At 45.2% G+C, this 17,673-nt stretch overlaps 1 protein-coding gene across 6 annotated transcripts in view; it reads right to left on the bottom strand.

Annotated features, from left to right (window-relative positions):
* The window catches only part of TVP23A (trans-golgi network vesicle protein 23 homolog A), a 138,683-nt gene that overhangs the window by 45,500 nt on the left and 75,510 nt on the right, over positions 1-17,673 (bottom strand). For 5 of the 6 annotated variants that reach the window (XR_010182058.1, XM_063934283.1, XM_063934285.1 and 2 more), the window contains exons 4-6: positions 13,005-13,094; positions 10,586-10,714; positions 8,527-8,655 (exon numbers count right to left, since the gene is read on the bottom strand). Coding sequence is in view for 5 of the 6 variants with exons in the window: in XM_063934283.1 (XP_063790353.1) it covers positions 8,527-8,655; positions 10,586-10,714; positions 13,005-13,094 (348 nt within the window). In the remaining variant the exon portion in view is untranslated. The remainder of the gene's footprint in view (positions 1-8,526; positions 8,656-10,585; positions 10,715-13,004; positions 13,095-17,673) is intronic. The other variant, XM_063934286.1, reaches the window with a different exon arrangement.

Here is a 17,673-nt window from a genome sequence, read left to right on the forward strand (position 1 = left end):
CCAGGCACAGCTCATCACCAGGACAATACCATGCCAACAGTGAAGCATAGTGGTGGCAGCATCATGATGTGGGGATGTTTTTCAGCGGCAGGAACTGGGAGACTAGTCAGGATAGAAGGAAAGATGAATGCAGCAATGTACAGAGACATGCTGGATGAAAACCTGCTCCAGAGCGCTCTTGACCTCAGACTGGGGCGACGGTTCATCTTTCAGCAGGACAACGAACCTAAACATACAGCAAAGATATCAAAGGAGTGGCTTCAGGACAACTCTGTGAATGTCCTTGAGTGGCCCAGCCAGAGCTAAGACTTGAATCCGATTGAACATCTCTGGAGAGATCTGAAAATGGCTGTGCACCGACGCTTCCCATCCAACCTGATGGAGCTTGAGAGGTGCTGCAAAGAGGAATGGGCAAAACTGCACAAAGATAGGTGTGACAAGCTTGTGGCATCATATTCAAAAAGACTGTAATTGCTGCCAAAGGTGCATCAACAAAGTATTGAGCAAAGGCTGTGAATACTTTATGTACATGTGATTTCTTAGTGTTTTATTTTGAATAAATTTGCAGAAAGCTCAAAAAAAACTTTTTAACTTCATTATGGGGTATTGTGTATAGAATTTTGAGGAGAAAAATGACAGCATGTGGAAAAAGTCGCAGTACACCCTTTTGTTTCAAAAACTGTGCTGGAAATGGAAAAACTGACTTAGATTCAAGATGGACGATTTCAAGATGGTGCCCATGTTCAGTACATACCCTAAAAGACAGCCCACCTCACCCATAAATTACTAGAGTATTCAGTTTTCCCATTTCATGCACAGTTTTTGAAACAAAAGGGTGTACTGCGACTTTTGAATCACCCTGTATATTCAGTAGCATGTTCCCAAGTGCCTAACAGTGTGGTAATAAAACATTTATAGTTACTTCTCTACAATGACTAGGAAAGGTGAGGCAATAGCAACAACGTAACTTGTTTCTGTTGTCTTCGGTTAAAGATGACCATCATGAATTTCAGAGTACATGAAAATAAAAAAATTCAAAAACATAGGGCTCAATTCAATTCAGCGCGGATTGAATAGCTAAGTTGAAGAATGACCGTACTCGCGGACTAAACAGTGTTTAGGCACGAGAATGGACATTCACCATCTAAAATGTCCGCCACGATGCTGTTTTATCCGCGCTGCGGCACAAAACAGCATCGCAGACCTAAGTTTTGTTGGATTTCTGCTTGCACCCCCAGAGGGCTAAGAGAAGAAATTCTCCAGTCAGGAATGAAAGGGCGCTGAATTAAATAGCTCCGGGAGCTCCCTCTTAGAACTATTCAATCCACACTGAATTGAATCGAGCCCTTAGTGTGTATTATTTTAACACTGCATATTCACATACTGGGGTATATTTACATTTACTAAGGTCCCGATTTTGAGTTTTTTGTTTTTTTCTAAGTGTCATCTCGGGAATTTACTAAACCCAAATCTCGGCAGTGTTGGGTCCATTCGTATTGTTTTCCCCGGCTAAGTTCACAAATACGAATGAACAGACCATCGGTCAAACACGCCTATTATTTGATACAACTCAGTAATTTACTAAGAATTCGTATTCACACTAACTGCCGACAATAGCCAAACACTGCCGGGAAAGTATAGAATTCGTTGAAAAAAGAAAAAAAAAACTGTTTTAAAATAGAATTGCTTTTTGGTGGCCTGTTCAGATAGGCATGCACGGATCACCGAAATCCGTGCATGCTTATCTGTGGAAAGGTGTGTGAAAGTGTTAAAATTCTAAGAAAAAAACAAATTGTGTTCGGTCCCCCCTCCTAAGCATAACCAGCCTCGGGCTCTTGGAGCCGGCCCTGGTTGTAAAAATACAAGGGGAAAAATGCGTAGGGTCCCCCCATATTTATACAACCAGCACTGAGCTCTGCGTCCGGTCCTGGTTCAAAAAATACGGGGAACAAAAGATGTAGGTGTCCCCCGTATTTTTAAAACCAGCACCGGGCTCCACTAGCCAGAGAGATAATGCCACAGCCGGGGGACACTTTTATATAGGTCCCTGTGGTCGTGACATTACCTACCCCCCCCCCCCCCCCCCCTCAACTAGTCACCCCTGGCCGGGGTTGTATAAATATGGGGGAACCTACGCATTTTTTCCCCATTATTTTTACAAACAGGGCCGGCTCAAAGAGCCCAAGGCTGGTTATACTTAGATGGGGGGGTTACCCAAGTAATTTTTTTTACAACTTTTAACTCTTTAAACACTTCTCATAATGTACACAATGTAGCCCTGCACGGATCTCACTGATCCGGCTGGACTTCATTGTGTTATGTCCAGCAGTGTTTTACTAATCACTCCCGTAAAACACTGCCAGACAATACGAATCACATAGACATCGGAAAATACGAAAATAGAAAACTCGGCAGCTTAGTAAATTACAGAAAATGGATTCAAAAAGTTGCAGTAAAATACGTCCGATAAAAATCGAGATTGAACTCCCATCATATCGGCCCAAACACGATTTTTAGTAAATATACCCCACTGTGATTACAACAAGGAACCACGAACAATCCCAAAACAAAGATCTTCACTCTGATTGTTTAAAAGGTTTTAACACAGTATTATTTACTATTTCCACAGGTAACAAACGTACTAGGAAACTAAAATTAGGAGCTTATCTGTCCATGGCAATGGCCATGGGTACAGGATGTTTCCAACATGTTTCGTCTATCTGAAAAGACTTCATCAAGGGGATAACCATATGGGGACAATAGGACATACTGTATTTATCTCAAGTCTTTTGAGATAGATAAAATGCGTTGGTAGTCACTGTAGAGAAGTCACTATAAATGTTTTATTACCACACTATTAGGCGCTTGGGAACATGCTATTGAATATTTGTCTCTCTCTGTATGTGGCTCACAACCACATAATATTGTACTTGTTCCTCGGAGCCACTCATGAAATAGATGGAGTGTTACCCATTATTTCACTAGAATTTTATATATTACCTGGGCGCCTATTTCTTCACCTTTGGATATATACTAATAGAATAGAAACTTTAAGGAAAAGAGAAATATTATCAAAATCCCTAATTTCTCATATGTCACCCCTGCTCCTCTTACGTTCTCTTACCCTTACTTACCCCCTGCACCTGCACTTCACTCCCTCCTTCCATCTCTCATCCTGGCGCCACACTCCCTCCCTCCATTACTCACCACTGTGGGTTGGGGCCTTATCATTGGCCTTGCTACATCACAGTCAGAATGCGGGCCCAGGTCCCAGTGACAGGTCTGTATGTGGTCGCTGGTGCCTACAGCCCTTCAGTCAGGATGTGGTCACAGGTCCTGGCGGAGGCAGGTCTGTAGTGTAGCCTCAGGCGCCTACAGCTGTATCCACCAATGAAATAAGTGGTCTGTATCTGCAGCAGATGTGCAGAAATTAATGCTCTGAGCGTAGGTTCGAACCCGCACAGCTGTGAGTCAGATTCACAGCTGTGCAGGAAAAACCGCTATGCCTAGTGCTTCAAGTGGATGTATGCCACACCGCTGTATACCGCCCAATTTTAAGGTAGGCAGATATATATATGTGTGTACAAAAGAGTGCAAATAGCGCTACAACCCAATATTTTATAACCAGATATCCCCAAATGGGAGATTTTTTAATTTTAAATTATAGTAATAAATAAACAATAAATAAATTAGTGAACACTCCCAATTAAAATGGTGTCGCAACCAGATTTCTAAAAAGTCCGATTCCCAAGGGAACTTGTTTTCAAAATTGTTCTAGCGATAAATCAGTTGCGCCTTCAGTGTTTGTGAATAGTTAATTATAAATCTTTAGATGACAATTAAAATAGGATTTTACTTACCGGTAAATCTATTTCTCGTAGACCGTAGAGGATGCTGGGGACTCCGTAAGGACCATGGGGAATAGACGGGTTCCGCAGGAGATAGGACACTTTAAGAAAGCTTTGGATTCTGGGTGTGCACTGGCTCCTCCCTCTATGTCCCTCCTCCAGACCTCGGTTAGAGAAACTGTGCCCAGAGGATATGAACAGTACGAGGAAAGGATTTATGTAACCTAAGGGCGAGATTCATACCAGCCACACCAATCACACCGTATATCTTGTGATAAACTACCCAGATAACAGTATGAACAAGTAACATAGCCTCGGTTCAAGACCGACCAACTATAACATAACCCTTATGTAAGCAATAACTATATACAAGTCTTGCAGAAGAAGTCCGCACTTGGGACGGGCGCCCAGCATCCTCTACGGACTACGAGAAATAGATTTACCGGTAAGTAAAATCCTATTTTCTCTAACATCCTAGAGGATGCTGGGGACTCCGTAAGGACCATGGAGATTATACCAAAGCTCCCAAACGGGCGGGAGAGTGCGGATGACTCTGCAGCACCGATTGAGCAAACAGGAGGTCCTCCTCAGCCAGGGTATCAAACTTATAGAACTTTGCAAAGGTGTTTGACCCCGACCAAGTAGCAGCTCGGCACAGTTGTAGTGCCGAGACCCCTCGGGCAGCCGCCCAAGAAGAGCCCACCTTCCTAGTGGAATGGGCCTTAACCGATTTAGGCAATGGCAATCCTGCCGTAGAATGCGCCTGCTGAATCATGTTACAGATCCAGCGAGCAATTGTCTGCTTTGAAGCAGGAGCGCCAACCTTGTTGGCCGCATACAGAACAAACAGAGCTTCAGTCTTCCTGTTCTGGTCACGTAAATCTTCAAAGCCCTGACCACATCCAGGGACTCGGAGTCCTCCAAGTCCCGTGTAGCCACAGGCACGACAATAGGTTGGTTCATATGAAAAGATGAGACCACCTTGGGCAGAAATTGAGGACGAGTCCTCAACTCTGCCCTATCCACATGAAAAATCAGGTATGGGCTTTTATATGATAAAGCCGCTAATTCCGAAACACGCCTTGCAGAAGCTAAGGCCAACAACATGACCACTTTCCAAGTGAGGTATTTCAACTCCACTGTTTTGAGTGGTTCAAACCAAGGTAACTTGAGGAAACTTCATACCACGTTAAGATCCCAAGGCGCCACCGGAGGTACAAAGGGAGGCTGAATATGCAGCACTCCCTTCACAAAAGTCTGTACTTCAGGAAGAGAAGCCAATTCTTTTTGAAAGAAAATGGATAAGGCCGAAATTTGGACCTTTATGGACCCTAATTTTAAGCCCAAATTCACTCCTGTTTGAAGGAAGTGAAGCAAACGGCCCAAATGGAACTCCTCCGTAGGAGCAGCCCTGGCCTCACACCAAGAAACATATTTCCGCCATATACGGTGATAATGTTTCGATGTCACATCCTTCCCAGCCTTGATCAGGGTAGGAATGACCTCCTCCGGAATCCCTTTTTCAGCTAGGATCCGGCGTTCAACCGCCATGTCGTCAAACGCAGCCGCGGTAAGTCTTGGAACAGACAGGGCCCCTGCTGCAGCAGGTCCTGCCTTAGAGGAAGAGGCCACGGATCTTCTGTGAGCAACTCTTGCAGATCCGGATACCAAGTCCTCCTTGGCCAATCTGGAACAATGAGAATTGTTCTGACCCTTCTTAGTCTTATTAATCTCAACACCTTGGGTATGAGAGGCAGAGGAGGAAACACATAGACCGATCTGAACACCCATGGTGTCACCAGAGCGTGTACCGCTACCGCCTGAGGGTCTCTTGACCTGGCGCAATACCTCTCTAGCTTTTTGTTGAGACGGGACGCCATCATGTCTATTTGAGGCAGTTCCCACCGATCCACGATCTGTGTGAAGACTTCTTGATGAAGTCCCCACTCTCCCGGATGCAGGTCGTGCCTGCTGAGGAAGTCCGCCTCCCAGTTGTCCACCCCCGGGATGAACACTGCTGATAGTGCGCTTACATGGCCTTCCGCCCAGCGCAGAATCCTGGTCACCTCTGCCATGGCCACTCTGCTCCTTGTGCCGCCTTGGCGGTTTACATGAGCCACTGCCGTGATATTGTCCGACTGAATCAGAACCGGTTTGTTCTGAAGCGTTGTAAATGGCCCTTAACTCCAGGACATTGATGTGGAGACAAGTCTCTAGGCTTGACCAGAGACCTTGGAAATTTCTTCCCAGTGCGACAGCCCCCCAACCTCGGAGGCTCGTGTCCGTGGTCACCAGGATCCAGTCCTGAATGCCGAACCTGCGACCCTCTAGGAGGTGAGCACTGTGCAGCCACCACAGGAGAGATACCCTGGCCCTGGGAGACAGGGTGATCCGTTTCTGCATATGTAGATGGGACCCGGACCATTTGTCCAATAGGTCCCATTGGAAAGTCCTCGCATCGAACCTGCCGAAGGGGATGGCCTCGTATGAAGCCACCATCTTCCCCAGAACCTTTGTGCAATGATGCACCGAAAACATTTTTTGGCTTTAAAAGGTTCCTGACCAGGGCTATGAGCTCCTGAGCCTTCTCCACCAGAAGAAAAACTCTTTTTTGGTCTGTGTCTAGAATCAGGCCCAAAAAGGTCAGACGCGTTACAGGTACTAGCTGGGATTTCGGTAAATTGAGAATCCAGCCGTGCATCTGCAACGTCTTCACGGACAGAGACACGCTGTCCAGCAACTTCTCCCGAGATCTCGCCTTTATAAGGAGATCGTCCAAGTACGGGATAATTGTGACAACCTACTTGCGCAGGAGCACCATCATTTCCGCCATTACCTTGGTGAAAATTCTCGGGGCCGTGGAAAGACCAAACGGCAACGTCTGAAATTGGTAGTGACAATCCTGTACTGCAAATCTCAGAAACGCCTGGTGAGGGGGGAAAATCGGAACATGAAGGTACGCATCCTTTATGTCCAGGGACACCATCCAATCCCCTCCCTCCAGACTGGCGATGACCATTCTGAGCGATTCCATTTTGAACTTGAACCTCTTCAAGTACAGGTTCAGGGATTTAATTGTGCCTCATCATCGTCGACACTGGAGTCGGACTCCGTGTCAACCATCTGAGATAGTGGGCGTTTATGAGACCCTGACGGCCTCTGAGTCGCCTGGGCAGGCCCGGGTTGAGACCCCGGCTGTCCCAAGGCTGCAGCGTCATCAAACCTTTTATGCAAGGAGCTTACATTATCATTTAAGACCTTCCACATATCCATCCAATCAGGTGTCGGCCCCGACGGTGGCAACACCACATTTATCCGCACTTGCTCCGCCTCCACGTAACCCTCCTCATCAAACATGTCGACACAGCCGTACCGACACACAGCACACACACAGGGAATGCTCTGACTGAGGACAGGACCCCACAAAGGCCTTTGGGGAGACAGAGAGAGAGTATGCCAGCACACACCACAGAGCTATATAACCCAGGGATATTCACTATAATAAGTGATTACCCAATAGCTGCCGATTTTATGTCTTTTGCGCCTAAATTTATGTGCCCCCCCTCTCTTTTTTGCCCTTCTTGTACCTGGATACTGCAGGGGAGAGCCTGGGGAGCGTCCTTCCAGCGGAGCTGTGAAGAGAAAATGGCGCTGGTGTGCTGAGGAAGAAGGCCCCGCCCCCTCAGCGGCGGGCTTCTGTCCCGCTTCTGTGTGAAAAAAATGGCGGGGGTTTTTACATATATACAGTGCCTGACTGTATATATGTATGTTATGCCAAAAAGGTACTTCAATTGCTGCCCAGGGAGCAATGGCGCACAGCTGCGGTGCTGTGCGCTACCTTAAATGAAGACAGGAGTCTTCAGCCGCCGTTTTCGCCGTCTTCAAGCTTCTGTTCTTCTGGCTCTGCGAGGGGGACGGCGGCGCGGCTCCGGGAACGGACGATCGAGGACAGATGCCTGTGTTCGAACCCTCTGGAGCTAATGGTGTCCAGTAGCCTAAGAAGCGCAACCTAGCTGTAGACAGGTAGGTTTGCTTCTCTCCCCTCAGTCCCTCGTAGCAGTGAGTCTGTTGCCAGCAGAAGCTCACTGAAAATATAAAACCTAACAAATATTTTCTTTTACTAGCAGGCTCAGGAGAGCCCACTAGGAGCACCCAGCTCTGGCCGGGCACAGATTCTAACGGAGGTCTGGAGGAGGGGCATAGAGGGAGGAGCCAGTGCACACCAGATAGTACCTAATCTTTCTTTAGAGTGCCCAGTCTCCTGCGGAGCCCGTCTATTCCCCATGGTCCTTACGGAGTCCCCAGCATCCACTAGGACGTTAGAGAAATAACATTTTGGGACAAATATAATTGTGTGAGATTTGGCGAAAATTGTCATTTTAAATCCTGTGGCAAATGATCTGAAATATTGTCCCTTCTGCCAAATTGCAGTTTTTTTTGCTGGTTTGAAATAAAGTTAAAGTGTCAGGGATATATTTGGTTATCAGCGTTAATTTTACATAGTCTAAGACTACTGCAAAGTTATCTTTTCATATAATCCTTAGTTACAAATGAAACAGATTTCCCCTTTGTTTCCTACTAATTCAGGTCAGATCTATTCTGATAGTCACTGCAATTAGCATTCTCTGTACAGATAAAGTGACATAATATAACTAAAACAACTACTTAAAATCCTCACCCTCTGGAAGAGCTGTTGGGACAGGAACCTTGAAGCCACCTTCCCGACGTTCTGTTGGCCCCCAGTTTTACAGTGGATGTAGCCGTAAAGATTTGCAGACTGGAGTGAAATCCCAGCAATCACTAGGGCCTGTATTCACCAACAGATAAGGAGTTTAATAATCAGACGCAGATCCTACATTCATATATCTTGAATGCCATAACAATCAGATAGTAACTATCAAAGTGCTAAAATGCAGGATGCTGTAGCAATTTCTAGCACCACTGTACCAGAAGTAACCAAGTTGGTTACTATTGTATGCTGTATATTTACACTGAATTAGTAAATAGCTCCCTTGTCAGTAAACAGAATATCACCATAATCAAGCCTTTTCTTAACGACCCCAATAATTTAATAAATAAGGCAGGGCCAGATTCCAGCTGCTCAGTTAAAGGAGCAAATGTCTTCTTTAACAGGAACCCCATTCATTCAGGCAGGGCCATTTGTAGGGGTTGGTGAGCCGAGCAATCACATGGGGCACTCACCAGAGTCTTCTGACATCATGCCACTGCTAGAGACCTATTTCCTGGACCCTCCTTTCACACTGGGAGCGATAATAGCAAGAAACAGCCCTGCATTCAGGACAGATGATGAACATATACACATTGCAGGGGGATTAGCAGCTGTAAGCTCTTGGGTTCTAGCAGTTGAATGGAACAAGGGAGGACTGCACAGGAGTTGTGTATCAGTAATACTGTATGTTCTGCTATTATCATAGACTGCCACACTAATTCATCTGCAAGAGCAATCTACTGATCATTTGTGGGCGTGCTACTCCTTGAATTAATTAGCCAATACATGATACAAGAGAGGAAAGGGGCAATATGTCTTTAGAGGTAGTGCATATAGAGGGAGTCCTGTTGAAATTAAGTTTAATAGATATACTCATGTGACAAAAAAAACTGAAACAGACGCTTTTAGTCCCAGTACATGCCACCACACCCCCACAGTAAATGGTATCTTCCAGAATAAAAGTACTACAGGCAAATATGTATGCAATCCACTGCATAGAATTTGCAGTGAAGAATGCAGCATACCATGATTTCAAAGACTTTCTATGAGGCATGATAGTAAGCACCAGAGATGAGTCGCTCCATCTCTGAAACCAACACAAAATTCTGATTTTTACTTGGAACAATTATAAGGGTGTACTGGGACTACATACAATCAGGAAAAACATCCCAAGTGCAACACTACTATGACCGACTAAAAACTCTTAGATGATCATGGACAGAGTCATCTGGCTCGCACTGTAACAACTATTTGGGCAGATGGACAAATACACGTGGAGAAAAGCCCACGAGGCAATGGATCCTTCATGCCAACAAGGAACAGGCGCTGTTGTGGTGTGGGGTATTGGCACATATTAGGACCCCTGGTACATCGTTAGACATCAGTGACCAGTGGACGTTAAGTAACTATCCTTGCAAATCATTTGCACACAATCATACACAAGAGCACAGACTCTTTCAGCACGACAATGCACTACTGCACAGGTCCTTAGCCACCTTATCATAGCTGAAGGAGCATTCCTCTGAGTTTGGCATCATGGGTTGGCCCCCTCATTCATCAGATTTTAACCCTACAGAACACATGTAAGATGCAGTTCAAAGTGCCATTAATGGCAGGGTTCCACTGGCAAATATTAGGGAATTGTGGACCATTATTCAGGAGGTATGGTGTACACTGTACATTTACACAGTACTTCCTTGTGGAGACTATGCACCATTGTGCTGCTGTTGTAATTTGATCGAAATAGGACCTACAGTACGTGTTACTAGACAGTCTAGACGTTGTCTTGTCTCATTCACTGACCAGTGTTACAGGCTCACTAGAGCTTACAGTGTAAAGGAGAAGCAGGGAATGAAGCAATGAGCATAAGTGCTTGTTATGTACACAGGCCACACATAATATACATAAAGCTGGAATATCAAGAGCTCACTAATGCTATATGGACTGGCCACCCACCTAGAGAATGAGCTGCAACCATATTCTATTCTTCAAAGATACTGTAACTTACCAGCCATTTTAATTTCAAAGAAAACAATGTGCTAAAGAAGAATATTGTCCAGATCATGGGGCAAATAATTAAACCCAACCAGAAGATTCGAGCTTCAACCTCTGTCGATGTGGAATGATTTGGTAAAACCTGAAATATATTGTGCAACAGTTTAGGTCTAGTAATATTGTGCCTACTGCATCCTGTGCTCACTACCGCTGTTGGAGAGGATCCCAGCCTCTATGCATGCATCATTACTTCAGCGACAATCCTGCTACTGCCCCCTACTGTATGCTGTGCTCACTACCCCTGCTGGAGAGGATCCCAGCCTCTATGCATGCATCATTACTTCAGTGACAATCCTGCTACTGCCCCCTACTGCATGCTGTGCTCACTACCGCTGCTGGAGAGGATCCCAGCCTCTATGCATGCATCATTACTTCAGTGACATTCCTGCTACTGCCCCCTACTGCATGCTGTGCTCACTACCGCTGCTGGAGAGGATCCCAGCCTCTATGCATGCATCATTACTTCAGTGACATTCCTGCTACTGCCCCCTACTGCATGCTGTGCTCACTACCGCTGCTGGAGAGGATCCCAGCCTCTATGCATGCATCATTACTTCAGTGACAATCCTGCTACTGCCCCCTACTGCATGCTGTGCTCACTACCGCTGCTGGAGAGGATCCCAGCCTCTATGCATGCATCATTACTTCAGTGACATTCCTGCTACTGCCCCCTACTGTATGCTGTGCTCACTACCGCTGCTGGAGAGGATCCCAGCCTTTATGCATGCATCATTACTTCAGTGACAATCCTGCTACTGCGCCCTACTGCATGCTGTGCTCACTACCGCTGTTGGAGAGGATCCCAGCCTCTATGCATGCATCATTACTTCAGTGACATTCCTGCTACTGCGCCCTACTGCATGCTGTGCTCACTACCGCTGTTGGAGAGGATCCCAGCCTCTATGCATGCATCATTACTTCAGTGACAATCCTGCTACTGCCCCCTACTGCATGCTGTGCTCACTACCGCTGTTGGAGAGGATCCCAGCCTCTATGCATGCATCATTACTTCAGTGACAATCCTGCTACTGCCCCCTACTGCATGCTGTGCTCACTACCGCTGTTGGAGAGGATCCCAGCCTCTATGCATGCATCATTACTTCAGTGACAATCCTGCTACTGCCCCCTACTGTATGCTGTGCTCACTACCGCTGTTGGAGAGGATCCCAGCCTCTATGCATGCATCATTACTTCAGTGACAATCCTGCTACTGCCCCCTACTGTATGCTGTGCTCACTACCGCTGTTGGAGAGGATCCCAGCCTCTATGCATGCATCATTACTTCAGTGACAATCCTGCTACTGCCCCCTACTGTATGCTGTGCTCACTACCGCTGTTGGAGAGGATCCCAGCCTCTATGCATGCATCATTACTTCAGTGACAATCCTGCTACTGCCCCCTACTGTATGCTGTGCTCAATACCGCTGTTGCAGAGGATCCCAGCCTCTATGCATGCATCATTACTTCAGTGACAATCCTGCTACTGCCCCCTACTGTATACTGTGCTCACTACCGCTGTTGGAGAGGATCCCAGCCTCTATGCATGCATCATTACTTCAGTGACATTCCTGCTACTGCCCCCTACTGCATGCTGTGCTCACTACCGCTGTTGGAGAGGATCCCAGCCTCTATGCATGCATCATTACTTCAGTGACAATCCTGCTACTGCCCCCTACTGCATGCTGTGCTCACTACCGCTGTTGGAGAGGATCCCAGCCTCTATGCATGCATCATTACTTCAGTGACATTCCTGCTACTGCGCCCTACTGTATGCTGTGCTCACTACCGCTGTTGGAGAGGATCCCAGCCTCTATGCATGCATCATTACTTCAGTGACATTCCTGCTACTGCGCCCTACTGTATGCTGTGCTCACTACCGCTGTTGGAGAGGATCCCAGCCTCTATGCATGCATCATTACTTCAGTGACAATCCTGCTACTGCCCCCTACTGCATGCTGTGCTCACTACCGCTGCTGGAGAGGATCCCAGCCTCTATGCATGCATCATTACTTCAGTGACATTCCTGCTACTGCGCCCTACTGTATGCTGTGCTCACTACCGCTGTTGGAGAGGATCCCAGCCTTTATGCATGCATCACTACTTCAGTGACAATCCTGCTAGTGGTTCCTACCCTACACTGACTCCATACCAAGTCTAGGGAAACTGTACTCATTTGAGGACACCACTGTAAATGCCTTTCTGTTAAGTTTATAAGGAAGAGCAGACTAAATCCGTATTTAGGAATCCATGTTGTGCAATACTTATATTCAGGAGTTCCAGCTTTTTGGTGAATGACATTATGAACATTATTTTAACCCACAAAACTGCTGCGTGGAATGTGTGACACATTAAGCATACATTACTGACCACACCTTTTTGGCTTCGAAGATCCAATGACTTTTCCCATCTTCATCAATCTGGTTCCACCAGCGTAGACCAACCAGAAGCCTCCCAGTGACGTTCTGATAATAAGAACCACATAAATGTTTAATAGGCTTTTAGAGTGAAACCACACAACTTTTATAATTGAACAGGCAGGTGGATGTAAATTTCTGAAAAATGTGTATATTTAATGAATGAAGGTAATATCTTCCTGTAATGGGCAAAACCATGTGCACTGCAGGGGGTGGGGGGTGGGGGGGGGGGGGGGGGGGGGGCGTGCAGAGAGTTAGATTTGGGTGGGCTATCTTGTTTCTGTGCAGGGCAAATGCTGGCTGCTTTATTTTTATACTGCAATTTAGATTTCAGTTTGAACACACCCCACCCACATCTAACTCTCTCTGCACATGTTATATCTGCCCACTCTGTAGTGCACATGGTTTTGCCCCTTACAGGAAGATTTTGCTTTTGTAATCAACCTTCAATGAGTCCACAAGTGTCTTTGTTTTTGCATATTTTTCACACGTGCTGTGACAAAACCGCATCAAGAGACTGTGTTGATTCATTTGAAATGCAATATTTGTATATCTGTGTGTAACTGAATGAGCATGAGAAGCACAATAAACTTGTCATGAGAAAAAGCTGCCACTGCTGCATCGTAACACTTTGTATACAGATCTAGACTCAGTCGCAAACAGATATATAAGTGTCGCAGATCAAATTAATCAGTGCCGTTTCATGAAGTTGTTTTGTCATTAATGTGGAAAGACGCATAATTTGGTACAACTGCACCAATAGTGTATGAGGACACATCTGTACCAATATTGGTACACATTCCACTTATGGAAATCATTTAAAGAACCCACTGTGATTTTGTTTGTGTGCTTTTTTGTTCCCCATGAGGCACCTTCTTGAATGTAAATAGGATGGGCCTTTATTTCATCAGGGGAACAGATTTAAATCCTATAGTTAAGAATATTTTCAATAAACATGAACTGTAATGTCACGGAACTCAGCAGGTTTATTTCAAGTTTAATATATGAGATTACCAGATGGAATAGAAATCTTACTTTCTTTCTATCCAACTGCTGCAGATTATGTAATTACATTTTATGTTACTAGGGGGATTGGCCTTGTTAAATGTGCTCCCCACAGACCAATGAAAGTATTATGTTGCACAAACTTTGTCCAAGAATCACACATCTACAGAACCAGAGGTAACAAATATTTTAATATTTGATCGCATTTGGAATGAGCTACTTCAGTTCAAATAATCATTTACACATCAAGTATGATCATTTGTGGACAACACCCCTTAGAACTAGTGATGAGTGGATTCGGTTTTACTCGGTTCTCAAAACGGCATCTTATTGGCTCATGGATGTCACGTGTTTTGGATAGCCAATAAGATGCCGTTTTGAGAACCGAGTAAAACAGAGTCCGCTCATCACTACTTAGAACTGCACTTGAAAGGGGAAAGGTGAGAGCTGTCTGCACTGGAGGACTAAATCTTTCCTAGTGATCAAGGGGTAGATTTACTAAACAGCTGCTTGATTCTCTGTTTAAACACAAAATTTAAAACCGCAATTAAATTTCAGACCTAAACAGTCAGAGAAGTGGTGACTCCCAAAAACCTCTGCTTTGTAAGTTTACCCCTAGAAGCCTGCTAGGATGTTGTAAGGTGTAGAGTTTATGTACCACACTGCTCCTGTCATGTCAGATAGCTCTGGAAAACAAAGACAGAGGTATGTATAACTGAATAATGTATGTTTTTAAAACAGGAGTCAGCTTGGGATGTAGTTATGTGACAGGCGGTCAGGAGACCGCCGGTCGCAATACCGACGCCTGCATCTCGACCCCTCAAATCCTGACAGTCGGCATGCCGATTAACAGGGACTATTCCCTCTCATGGGTGTCCACGACACTCAGAGTGAGAATAGAGCCCCTGTAGCGAGCGCAGCTCACCACCGAGCCCGCAGAGAGCTCGCAAGGAGCTTCGTTACGCTCACCATCCCCCACTGGCATTCTAAATTCCCTGTGATCCAGGCATTGGTATGGTGACTGGTGGGACCCCAAACGCCGGTCACCCATACCCAACCAGTCAGCTTCACCTATGTGTTCTACTGATAAAAAAAACAGCTACAGATGTGTCCTCTTACATCCTTGCTGCAGTCACAATAAACAGCCCTTGAAGTTGCACCATCTAGTGGCGGGACTCAGTAGCGCAGTGCATCTTTTTCTGCGTTTTTCCGCAAAAATGTGTGTTATACGCAAAATAATATAATAGGATGCAGAGCAGCTTTTGCGGATTAAAACGATATGCAGCATGCCTATATTGTGTTTTTCGCGTAAATGTATATTTTAGTTGCAAAACCGTTTCACGAGACTGTACCGATTAATTTGATATGTGACACGGCAGAGTCTGAATCTGTACAAAGTGCTATGATACAGAGGGCTGCAGCTTTGTTTCATGTCAAGTTCTGTTGTGCTTCGTACATACACTGAAGGGGAGATGTACTAAGCATTGAAAAGAGAGAAGTGAGCCAGTGAAGAAGTTGCCCACGGCAACCAATCAGCTGCTCTGTATAATTTTATAGTATGCAAATTATAAATGTTACGTCACTGCTGATTGGTTGCCATGGGCAACTTCTTCACTTTTTTTTTTACTGCTTAGTACATCTCCCCCTCAGACACACACAGATATACAATGGTTGCCTATCAAATTAATCATTGCAATCTCCTGAAATGGTTATGCTGCATCGCACTGCGACTAAGATGCAAACGATGCTAAACCACTTGGCGCGGCTCACTCGTGCCACATGTCGTATCGAGGCTAGGTGTATAAGGACACATCTGTAGCATATGGGGTCATAGGTTTGGAGTATGGAGGCCAATCCCGGGATCGGGAAGAGAATGAAGAGTTTCCCAGCCACTACCCCTCGGTATATGGTTAGTTATGCGGGCGGGCGGGGTGGGGCGGGGCGAGGGGGCGTCCACAGAGTTAAAAGCCAATCCCGGGATTGGCCATTTTTCAATCCCAATACCCAGGATTGAAAAAAAATGGCCCGGGATTGGCTTCCCTAGTTTGGAGGTCCATGATGGTGTGGTTTTGGACTTTGGGAGCCAATGTCAATAGAATGACGTGGTAGCAAGATGGTAAAGCTTAATACTAGTAATATAGGAGAAGATCGGTAAAAGAGGTCACACAGTAGAAGCAGTGACATAATCGTGGAATATGGGAATAGATAGTGAATATGATAAAGATATATAGTGAAATAGAGAAAACGTTTATGTGTGGAAGGACTATTGCATAGAGAGGTACATACAGTAAGTTGGTGGAGTCTGAATAGTGGTTATGTGGTGTGGTAGTTGGGATGTATAAATGGGTACGTAGGTTGCATTGTGTAGGCAATGTTTCATGGAGTGACATAATCAGATTGTGTGAAAAGGGCAAGTGGGAAAATAAAAGCACAGGAAGTAAAAAAGTAAGCAACTGGGATGAGTAGGGGGCAGGCAGGAGGAAATAGGACACTAAACTGGATAATATAATGAGGGAAGTGTCAATTATAAAGGAAAATATAAAAAAGTAACAATATTAAAAGTATAATGATTTTGGAAAAAAGTAGTGGAAGAAGCGAGCCAAGACATAAGCTAGATACACGCTAGGTGGTTGAAAGAACAGGCGATATAATGCTAGCAGAGCAGCGAGTGTATGCAAAGGTATGTCTGTGAATGACGTTCACGGACATATCGCACTGTATAGAGCAGCCATTGGGCGATATATCTCCAGATATATTGCCGCATCTGACTGCCCGTACACTTGCTGACGGGACTGAAGTCAAATCTGGGCAGGCAGCTGTGGCGTCAGGATGACACATCAAGCGGACTATCGGTAAGTGTATATACAGTACTTACCTGAATCTGACGCTCTACCAGTGCAACGCCCGACAGCACAGTTTTACAACCCGACACTTCGTAAATAAACCCCATAGTTATCTATGATATTATGAATGATTCATGTATGATAAAAACGCAAATAATCTTATAAAGTGGAAAGAAAAAAAAAGAGAAAATATATATTTATTTATATGAACATATACAAATTACAGTAAACTTTACAGCGGTTATCAGCTATCTGAATGCAAATCCAAATGTGTTTCACCATATGATTGAGGATTCATCAGTGGGTAATCTGGCAACAATCACAAGCAGTTATAGAACATGAATTTTAAACTTGGGTGGTTTTAAAGCCCAAATTAATTGTTTTTATTGAGTATCTAATTTACCAGTTGTGGTATGATTTATTTATTAACTAATGAATGAAAAAACAAGTTTTATGGTAAGAACTTACCTTTGTTAAAACTCTTTCTGCGAGGTACACTGGGCTCCACAAGGATAGACATAGGGGTGTAGAGTAGGTTCTTGATCTGAGGCACCAACAGGCTGAAAAGCTTTGACTGTTACCAGAATGCATAGCGCCGCCTCCTCTATAACCCCGCCTCCCTGCACAGGAGCTCAGTTTTTAGTTAACCAGCCTAATGCAGTAGCAGGAAAAGAGACGACAACGGTTAGTAGCCACACACACCACACTCTCACGACAGGAGAAGTGTCAGCGGCTAATGCCATACCAACCCAAAGAAGCTAAGTGCGTCAGGGTGGGCG

The sequence above is a fragment of the Pseudophryne corroboree genome, chromosome 7, assembly GCF_028390025.1.
Source record: "Pseudophryne corroboree isolate aPseCor3 chromosome 7, aPseCor3.hap2, whole genome shotgun sequence".
NCBI classification, from domain to species: Eukaryota; Metazoa; Chordata; class Amphibia; order Anura; family Myobatrachidae; genus Pseudophryne; species Pseudophryne corroboree.